Source organism: Glycine max, chromosome 2, assembly GCF_000004515.6.
Source record: "Glycine max cultivar Williams 82 chromosome 2, Glycine_max_v4.0, whole genome shotgun sequence".
NCBI classification, from domain to species: Eukaryota; Viridiplantae; Streptophyta; class Magnoliopsida; order Fabales; family Fabaceae; genus Glycine; species Glycine max.
In genome coordinates, this window is record NC_016089.4 from 8,340,765 (window position 1) to 8,350,735 (window position 9,971).

Consider the following 9,971-nt stretch of genomic DNA (forward strand, 5'->3'; position numbering starts at 1 on the left):
AAATCAGGAACCAAAATCTCTATAATTGTTGTAACTAAGAAAGAAAATAAATAATAGCAAATCCTAATTATAGTTGTACAATTAGAATCACATGATTCTGTCTAATTTCCACAATCATCTACACCCCCTCAACCTGGGTGATAGATATTTATCATTCCCAAATTGGTTCTAATGTCCTCATATGAGTGTCTTGGAAGAGCTTTAGTTAGGATGTCTGCTGTTTGGTTACATGATGGAACATGGGTAACAACTATAATGTCTTGGTCAATTTTTTTCTTAATGAAATGTTTGTCAATCTCTATATGTTTTGTTCGATCATGATGAACTGGATTTTTGGCCATGCTTATGGCAGCTCTGTTGTCACATAGTATCTTCATTGTAGAGTAGGTGGGAATCCTGATTTCTTCCAAATCCTCTTCAGTCAAATTCCTTCGCAAATGTCATGTGCCATGACTCTTAGTTCGGCTTCTGCACTACTCCTAGCTACCATGGACTGCTTCTTGCTCCTCCAAGTTACCAGATTCTCCCACACAAAGGTGCAATAACCAGTAGTTGATTTCCTGTCAAAAGCACAACCTGCCCAATTGATAATTGCTATTCAAGAGTACAAAATGCATTAAAAAGTAGCAATGTGCCTCTAATTTTATGGTTTCTTGTGTAAGATTTGTAAATAACTGATTTTGTTTGAGTTTTACACAGTGGAGGCTTCATTTTGATGATTGAGATTGTTAATATTTGGATTTTCAGGTTTAAGAAAGGAAGATTTGGAAGTGTTGTTAAAGAGCTCGCTCAGCGAGCCAGACTAGCTAAGCGAGGCTAATCCGCTTAGCGAGGAAGCCAGCTCGCCCAATGAGAGAAGAACCCTAGAGAATGTAAAGTCAGATAGCAGCGCGCTAAGGGCACAGCCAGCTCGCCCAGCGAAACCTTTGTCGCTTCTCACGCTTAGCGCGTCCACATCCACTAAGCGCCCAGTCACTAACTCTAGCTCAGCGAGACATGCTTGCTAAGCATGCATTCTTAATCTAAGAAACCCAAAAGTCTTTAAAGCTGGAAGAGAAAGGGAAACTAGGGGGCACATGTAGCGTAGGAGAGAAGAAAACGGAGCATCAAGGCTGAGGGAAGGAAAGGAAGCTGCTTTCTTCATACTTTCACTTCACCATTCCATTTCAATCTTGTTTTTAGCCTTGTATTGAGCTCTCCATGCTAATGGAGGACTAAACACTTCATTGTTGAGGAGTTTTTCCACTGAGCACTCTTGATGTAAAAACTCTAACTATCTATTTAATATTATTTGCTAGTGTTCTCTGCTTCTATCTGTGGTTACTTATCATATTTATGACTTGATCATCCATTTATATGCTTTGTTAGGATTTAAGTGTTGGGAAATGCTTTTAGTCCTTAGAACTTGGTAGAACAGCTTGAAGCCTTCGTTTCTAGGAATAGTGTGAAGTAATCTAGTAGAAATTGCATCTAATCCATAATGCGGCTCGCTTAGACTGAATTTGTTGAGGAATCAAGAATGAAACTAGGAGGGCTAGGCTCTTTCATGTGAGATATTGCAGTTAGAGTAAGTTTGACAGTGCAAAGAACATTAGGATAATGTTAGATAGAAAAAAACTTCATTAGTCACATCAAGAAAAAGTTCAGTAGAATACTCTCCGACATATCCACCTCGGTATTTGTTTCATCTCACAACTCAGCGTTTATTTCTAGCATTTGTTCTTAAGTTGAGAAAAATTGTTACAGTTCACTTGATGACATGAATGAGCTGCTTCATTTCACTTTACTACAATTAAACATTGTTTACAAACTGAATATGCGTCATTGAAGTACAAGAAATTCTCTGTTGATACGATACTCGGTCTTACCATTTTAATTACTACTTGAACAAATTGGTGTACTTGTCAATAGTTCTAACACCAATCCAAGTTTGTATATACTTCAATGCCCTTGTCTGAGTTTTTCTTGAAGTAGAGACCTTTGCCTAGGGTACCTTTAAGGTATTGTAGGATTCTCCTCATAGCTTTCTCATGAACATCTGTGGGATTTGACATATGGCGACTTGCCATACTTACTGCAAAACCAATGTCCGGCCTGGTATGTGTCAAGTAGATTAATTTTCCAACCAGACTTTGGTACCTGGTTTTATCAGATGGAGGACTATCATCTTCAAAGTTGTTCTGATTGGTTGGTTCTATAGGGGTGTTGGCTTCCTTGCACCCAAGCATCCCTATTTCTTGGAGTAGATCTAGGGTGTACTTCCTTTGAGACATATAGATCCCATGCTTTGTTCGAGCCACTTCCATCCCTAGAAAATACTTAAGCTACCCCAAATTTTTTACCTCAAATTCTCTAGCCAGAAAACTCTTCAAGGGATTGATTTGGTTATGGTCGTCTCCCGTGATTACAATGTCATCAACATAGACGATAAATAGTGTTACCTTCCCTTCCAATGAGTGTTTAACAAACATTGTGTGATCTGACTGACATTGGGTGAACCCCTCTTTCTTGACAGCTCGGGTCAGCCTCTCAAACCAAGCTCTTAGAGATTGCTTAAGACCATACAATGACTTCCGGAGTTTGCATACCTTATTTGAGGTGTTGGCTGCTTCACAACCTGGAGGAATCTGTATGTCCACTTCCTCTTCCAACTCGCCATTTAGGAAGACATTTTTGATATCCAGCTGGTGCAAGGGCCAATCCAGGTTTACTGCCAATGACAAAATAACTCAAACTGAGTTGAGTTTGGCTACTGGTGCAAAGGTTTCTTCATAGTCCACCCCATATGATTGGGTGAATCCTTTTGCCACTAACTTGGCTTTGTACCGGTTTATACTACTATCAACATTGTACTTGATAGTAAAAATCCACTTGCATCCAACTAGTCTTTTTCCTTTAGGTAGAGTAGTGATCTCCCAGGTGTTATTCTTTGCCAATGCTTGAAACTCTTCATTCACTGTTGTAGTCCATTTAGGATGTTGGAAAGCTTCCTGAATGTTTCTTGGGACATGAGTGCTATCAAGCAATGCTACAAAAGCCTTGTATCCCTATGATAATTTTCCATAGGATATATATTTTTCAATGGGGTGTTGAGTGCAGGTTCTCACCCCTTTTCTCAAGGCAATAGGCATATCCAAGTTACTTGTATTAGTATGAATAGATTCAGAGATAGGAATAGAGTTACCTGTGGGAATTTCATTTTCAGGAGCCTGGTCAGATTCATGGATCTACATTGAAACTATGATTGGCTTTACCGCCTTCTGGTTTCTCCTTTTTCTAACGTAAACCCTCCAGTTTTGATCTTGACTCCTTGGTTGAGCTTCTTCTGGTTTCGCAGAAGCAATTTCTGTTAGTACTGCTGATATAGTTTCTTCAATCTCTGGTTCTGCAGGAGCAGTTTCTGTAGTCTCCAAAGGTGCAGCCATCTCATCCTTTTCTAAGTCTAAAAGTTGGAATTCTGTCATGTCAGTCAAAACTGGCATCTTCTCCCCTTGAATGCCAACTTTGGGATAGTAAGGCCGATGCTCGAAAAATGTCACATCCATTGTATGATAGAATTTTCTGGTTGTGGGAGAGTAGCACTTTTACCCCTTTTGGTGAGGTGAGTATCCTAGGAATATGCTTTTGATGGAGTTGGGATCAAGTTTACTACGGTGTGGGTCTAGGTTGCGAACAAAATATGAACAACCAAACACTTTCAAGGGAATTGAGGTGAGGCTTTTGTTGGTTGGGTAGGTGGTCTGAAGGACTGTGTGAGGGGTGTTGAAATTAAGGACACTAGAAGGCACTCTGTTTATGAGATAGGTTGCGGACAATACAACTTCTCCCCAAAATTGTTTTGGTACATTTGTGGCCAACATCAGTGATCTCGTCACTTCCAGTAGGTGTCTATTTTTCCTCTCCGCCACTCCATTCTGTTGTGGAGTGTCTACACATGAACTCTGATGCACAATTCCATTTTTCTGTAGGTAGAAATTCAGCATGGAATTATAGTATTCACGACCATTATCTATTCTCAATACCTTAATGTTGGTCTGGAATTGTGTTTGCACCATTGTATGAAAAATCTCTAATATTTGTCCTACTTCTGACTTTTCCTTCATAAGAAACACCCATGTGACTCTTGTGTGGTCATCAATGAACGTCAAAAACCATCTAGAGCCGATAATATTGCTGGCTCTTGATGGTCCCAATACATCACTATGAATTAGCGAGAATGGTTAGGAAGGTTTGTAAGGTTGTGGGGGGTAAGTGCTCCTAGTATGCTTGGATAATTGACAAGTTTCACAATGAAAATTTCTTAGTCTTTTATTGAATAATGATGGGAACATTTTTTTCAAATACATAAAATTTAGGTGGCCTAATCTATAGTGCCACAACATTACAGACTCTTCACTTTTTGAAGGGATCACTATACATGAATTAGCTTCGGGTTTCTTATTGGAATCTTTAACCTGAAGAAGATAGAGCCCATCACATTCTTCAGCACTGCCAATCGTCTTTCCCGACCTCAAAATCTGAAAAACACACACATTATGGGAAAATTTAGTGACACAGTTCAAATCATTTATCAATTTGCTGATGAACAGCAAGTTGCAGTCAAGTTTGGGTACATAAAGTACAAAATTTAAAGTGATATGTTCTAAAATCACAACTGAACCTTTACCAACAACTTTTGAGAGTGTATCGTCTGCTATCCGAACTGTAGAGTGTTCATGACATGGAGAATAGTTGTCAAAAACAGTTATGTCTCCAGTCATGTGATCTGAAGCTCTAGAGTCTATAATCCAGGATCTTCTTTTTCCTTTGGAGGTGTTTAAAGTATGTGAAAAATTACCTTTCTGAGCTACTTTTGTTGTACTAGTAGGTTTCCTTGTGCTCAACAAGGTTTGTTGGAGAAGTTTCTGCAGGGATTCTATTTGTTCCCTGCTAAAGGGACTTGGATCAGAACTTACCTCTCCTTCTTGAGAAGTGTTATAAGTTGTGTTGCCTCTAGTTTCCTTATTCCGGAATGACTTTGCATCTAGTGGTTTACCATGGATGTCCCAGCAGGTTTCCTTGGTGTGGCCTAGTTTCCTGCAATGATCACACCAGGGGCGGTTCTTCTTCTGTGGTGGACGGGTCTGATTCCCTCCTGATGCCAATGCTGAGTTTTCAATGTATGGGGCTAGCGTAATGTTCCCTAGCATAAATTTTCTTCTACTCTCTTCTCTTCTTACTTCTGAGAATACTTCCCGTAATTTTGGATCTGGTTTGGTTCCAAGTACTCTTCCACGTACTTCATCAAGGTCCCTATTAAGCCCCAAAAGAAATTTGTAGATTCTGTCCTTTTCCACCAACTCTCTATATTTCTTTTGTCATCTGGACACTTCCATTCCATTCCTTCGTAGGTATCCAATTGCTGCTAGTATCTACTCAAGGTGTTGAAAAATTCAGTGACTAATTTTTCTCCCTGTCGCAGGTCAGGAGCAGGCTCTTGATCTCAAATATGGCAGAAGTGTTGTCTTCATTGCATTCCATATCTCCTTTGCGGTGTCATAATACATGAAGTTCTCCCCAATTTCATTTGTCATGGTATTGAGAAGCCACGACATCACCAAACTGTTTTCTAGTTGCCATTTTTGAAGGTTGGAATCCCTCTTTTCTGGTTGTTTGGGGTCACCCGAGATATACCTTCCCTTTCCTTTTCCTTGGAGGAAGATGCGGATTGACCTCTCCCATTGGATGAATTTTTGCCCATTCAGTTTGTGGCATGTGATAGGGAGAGCAATCCCTTCAGGTGAGCTGGTTAGCAACATGTCAGTCTCCCCTTTGGTTGCGTTTTCTGTTTTCTCCCTTTCCATGGTAGGACCAATGCTAGGTTTAGGGAAGTATCAGATCGAGCTCTGATACCATATAGAAAAATGAAGTGTATTTTTCTATGTTTGAAAAAGGTACAATGGTGTGTATAAATAGGGTTATTCTGTACACTAATTTAGAGCTAAAAATCAAGAACCCAAATCCCTATAATTGTTGTAACTAAGAAAGGAAAGAAATTATAACAAATCCTAACTATAGTTGTACAATCAAAATCGCATGATTCTGTCCAATTTCCGCAATCATCTATAATTCTTGTTTGTTATCTTTTTGGTCTCTACTTTAATCCTTTTTTAACTTTTTGTTAGCATGTTATTCCTTCCTTTTGAGAACTGAATTTGTGCTGTGAAAACAGTCAACTGTTGTTTTCCAGGTTAAGCTCTGTGAAGAATCTTATGTACTGTGGCTCATGTACATCAATAGTCGGGGGAAGCTTGCTGACCGATTGGTTGCCTATGATTCTGCTCTCTCAGTGCTCTGCCAACATACATCTGCCAGTCCCTAGGGCATAATACATGAAAGTGCATGCATCTTAGACCTGTTTTTACAAATGATGCATTGCTTATGCATGTCAGGGAATGTTGAGAAGGCCATTGAAAGAAGTTATGGAATATTCTCTACTACAACAAAATCCAATGAGTCTCATCATCTGTCACTCTTAGAAATACTCAATTGCTTAACTGTTTCTGACAAATGTGTATTCTGGGTTTGTTGTGTTTACTTAGTTATTTACAGGAGACTGCCTGATGCTGTTCAGAAGTTTGAATCAGAGAAAGGTCTCCTTGATAATGAATGGCCCTTTGTCAGTTTATCTGAAGATGGCTATTAAACTTGTGGAAACAGCTATTGAATCTATTGATTCTTTTGTCTATCGTGAATCTGTAAAAAGTGAAGTTAATCTCAGGTCTGCTCAACTTTTTGCTCTCAATCATCTCAGATGCATGGCTGCCCTTGATAACAAAGAATGCTTTAGAGATTTGCTGGATAAATATGTTGAGCAGTATCCTTCCTGCATAGAATTGGTCCTGGCATCAGCTCTTATACAGAAACAGGATATTAATGTTGATAGTTTCATGGGATTTGAGGAAGCCATTAACAGATGGTCAATAGAAGTTCCTGGAATCCAGTGCATCTGGAATCAGTACATTGAAAATGCTATCCACAATCGAAGAATTGATCTGGCAAAAGCAATTACAATCTGGTGGTTCAAATCTATTTGGCAAGTACAAGTACAAAATCTCCCAAATGGAGGGATGGAGATCACTGATGATGGTAATTCTTGTGGCTCCCTGGGATTGGATTCAAAATCTGTTTCAGACAGATCCAGTTATGATCATAAACAGATAGATATGATGTTTTGATTTCTTAATCTGTCTTTCTATAATTTTTTACAGAATGATAAAACAGCAGCATGCATTGCTTTGGACAAGGCTAAGAGTACTGCTAGTTTTGGAGGTTTAGAGCAATGTATAAAGACATATGTAATGTTTCTGGTTTATGATGCGTGGAGCTTGAAGGAGGATGGTTCTGATGGTGCCATCAAGAAGAATTTGGAGTTGTATGCTGATGGTTCCTCTCAAGCATTGCTAGTTCCCAAGGTGTTGACCAGAAAATTTGTTGACAGCATCAAGAAGCCAAGAGTGCAGCCATATTAAGTCCAGTTTCATTTGACTGTTCTCTGCTAAATTTGATACTTCAGTTATGGTTTGGTTCATCTATTTTACCACAAACTGTTAGTGACCCCAAACATCTGGTGGATTTTGTTGAAGCCATTATGGAGGTTGTTCCTCACAACTTCCCATTAGCTATTGTTGTTTGCAAGCTACTAACCAAGGAATACAATTCTGACTCAAACTCAGCCAGTCTATGGTTTTGGGCTTGTTCAAGCCTGCTAAATGCAATTTTGGATGCCATGCCAATACCACCTGAATATGTCTGGGTGGAAGCTGCAGAGCTTTTGCACAATTCTATGGGCATTGAGACAATATGTGACAGATTTTATAGAAGGGCTCTATCAGTGTACCCATTTTCTATCATGTTGTGGAAATCCTTCTATTAGCTGTATATGATCAGTGGAGATGGAAAAGATGTTGTTGATGCAGCAAAACAAAGGGGTATTGAACTTTGTTAACTAAAGATTTAGGAACCGATTGAAAGTCAGGTTGGTAGGATCAACATAATTGCTCACGGGAAATTTGTTCGAATCATACAATATTTCCACCTTTTGGAAGCAGTTCTAATGACAAAGAAATTTCAGGTGTTTGAGAGTTGAACCTATATCGAACTTTTGTTCTGGAAGGTATATAAGGTATGAGTACATTGGCAATGTCTGGTGAGTTTTTAGGTGCAGGCACAAACAAATTATAGGTTATGAAACTTTATAGGAACAGTGAATCTTTTCTGTTTTTGCCATCTCACCTTTTGTTTTCCATCCCCCACCTCCCCGTTTTCTTATAATTGATGTTAGCCTACTTCACTGGTGCATGCCCGATCCTACACACAAAAATGGGAAACAGAATAGTACTAAGACATGTGAAGGCCATTCCACCATAATTGGGGAATGCTGGTAACTTACTCGTTGACACTTTTGAACATTTTATTGTTATTAGGTGAAATCTTGTGTTGGCATCACTAAATAACTCGAACCCAATCCCTATACAAGTATGACCTATCAATCATAATAATTATTTAGCCGTGCAAATCTGTGTAAATCTATTATTTTCAATTCTGATTTGTTGAGAATTATTAGGAGATTGGTAGCTTGATTCACTACATATTAGGGCTGTTCACTTGTATATATATCACTGTAAACTAATATCAAATTTATCAATAAAAGTTACAAACTTATTCCTCTATATGGTATCAGCCTAAACGATCCACCCATTCCCTATTTCTTCAATTAAGGACGTCATTCCCCACCCTTGCCTCCCATGGCCGACAACAACTCCTTCATTCCCAACCCCCATGAGCCATCCAAACCCCTTGCTTGCATCACTTTCACCAATGTCACCAAACTTCTTCACAACAATTATCCTAATTGGAAACAACAAGTTGAAGCTCTCCTTGATGGCTATGATCTCCTCCAATATCCAGATGGATCTTTTCCTGCGCCGTCAGAAACGATCCTCACCGCTCCAACATCTTCGACGCCGACTCCGTCGGAAACGATCCCCACCACTGCATCACTCCCGGTAACAACTCAGAATCCTGCTTACCAAACCTGGCGTCGACAGGACCGCCTTATATATGGTGCTCTCCTCACCACTCTCTCTAATGAAGTGGCCTCCCTGGTGTCTCAAACCAAGACCTCGCATGATCTCTGGATCCTTCTCAAAAACACCTATGCCAAAGCATCTCGCAAACCTTTTCTCGGCCGCTGTCAGTGGTGCAACATCAAAGGTCATGTTCTTTCTCAGTGCAAAACCTTCCAGCAGCAGCATCCTAGTGTCCCACCGCCACCTCGTAACTCTTCGGCTCACACTGGACAGGTTCAGGTCAATACTGCAACTGCCGGCCCATCGCAACATGATTTTCTGTTTGACAGTGGAGCGACACATCACGTAACCAATGATCTCGATAATCTGGCGCTTCATCATCCGTACACTGGTCCTGACTCACTGTTTATGGGTAATGGTTCAGGTTTAAACATCACTCATTCTGGAACACTTTTACTTAATGATTTATCCTTGTCTAATGCTTTGTGTGTTCCTTCCATGAAACAAAAAATAATCTCTGTCTCTAAACTTACCCAACAAACCAACTCTGTTATTGTTTTCCTGCCAAACTCTTTTTATGTGAAGGACTTGCAGACGGGTCACACAACCCATAAAGGCTCATGTGTGGATGGACTCTATCTCTGGCCCGCCACCTCACCCTCCGTCCACACGGTTCGAACAGAATCCTCTGCATCATGGCATCATAGGCTTGGGCACCCTTCATCTTCTATTTTCAAATTTGTTCAGAAACATTTTTCCTTAGGCTCTAATAAATTTCCGCAATCCGATTGTAACTCGTGTCAAATTAGCAAAAGTCATAAACTTCCATTCCATGAATCCACTCTTAAATCTTGTTATCCATTAGAAATAATTTTCTCTGATGTCTGGACTTCTCCTATT

At 39.8% G+C, this 9,971-nt stretch overlaps 3 protein-coding genes across 5 annotated transcripts; 1 reads left to right on the forward strand and 2 right to left on the reverse strand.

The window, feature by feature from the left end:
• Positions 1-421: 421 nt before the first annotated feature.
• Positions 422-2,306, reverse strand: LOC102659564 (uncharacterized mitochondrial protein AtMg00810-like). The gene is made up of 2 exons (XM_006575759.1): positions 1,994-2,306; positions 422-576 (listed from the first exon to the last, which is right to left on the reverse strand). Exons 1-2 carry the CDS (start codon positions 2,304-2,306, stop codon positions 422-424), a joined length of 468 nt encoding a protein of 155 aa, XP_006575822.1.
• A 295-nt stretch (positions 2,307-2,601) lies between these two features.
• LOC112998782 (uncharacterized) lies at positions 2,602-5,939 on the reverse strand. 2 transcript variants are annotated; one of them, XM_026125126.2, is made up of 2 exons: positions 4,667-5,939; positions 2,602-4,517 (listed from the first exon to the last, which is right to left on the reverse strand). In XM_026125126.2, exons 1-2 carry the CDS (start codon positions 5,187-5,189, stop codon positions 4,483-4,485), a joined length of 558 nt encoding a protein of 185 aa, XP_025980911.1. In that variant the 5' UTR covers positions 5,190-5,939; the 3' UTR covers positions 2,602-4,482. The 2 variants fall into 2 exon arrangements, with proteins under 2 accessions (XP_025980911.1, XP_025980910.1); XM_026125125.2 differs by having other exon boundaries at positions 4,661-5,939.
• On the forward strand, positions 5,647-8,653 carry LOC112998784 (uncharacterized). Of its 2 annotated transcripts, none has more exons than XM_041011789.1 (2): positions 5,647-5,779; positions 6,212-8,653. In XM_041011789.1, the coding sequence occupies exon 2, from the start codon at positions 6,603-6,605 to the stop codon at positions 7,215-7,217; it is 615 nt and encodes a 204-aa protein (XP_040867723.1). In that variant the 5' UTR covers positions 5,647-5,779; positions 6,212-6,602; the 3' UTR covers positions 7,218-8,653. The 2 variants fall into 2 exon arrangements, with proteins under 2 accessions (XP_040867723.1, XP_025980914.1); XM_026125129.2 differs by lacking the exon at positions 5,647-5,779 and having other exon boundaries at positions 5,984-7,128; positions 7,251-8,653.
• Positions 8,654-9,971: the final 1,318 nt, after the last annotated feature.

What these genes read in the sequence shown, in the direction of transcription:
- LOC102659564 (XM_006575759.1), bottom strand. Translation starts at nt 2,306, where the DNA reads ATGGAAGTGGCTCGAACAAAGCATGGGATCTATATGTCTCAAAGGAAG. An exon ending in AATCCTACAATACCTTAAAG is followed by an intron (nt 577 to 1,993) that starts GTACCCTAGGCA and finishes TCAATTGGGCAG; the next exon opens with GTTGTGCTTTTGACAGGAAA.
- LOC112998782 (XM_026125125.2), bottom strand. Translation starts at nt 5,189, where the DNA reads ATGCTAGGGAACATTACGCTAGCCCCATACATTGAAAACTCAGCATTG. An exon ending in CTCAAAAGTTGTTGGTAAAG is followed by an intron (nt 4,518 to 4,660) that starts GTTCAGTTGTGA and finishes TGTGTTTTTCAG; the next exon opens with ATTTTGAGGTCGGGAAAGAC.
- LOC112998784 (XM_041011789.1), top strand. Translation starts at nt 6,603, where the DNA reads ATGCTGTTCAGAAGTTTGAATCAGAGAAAGGTCTCCTTGATAATGAAT.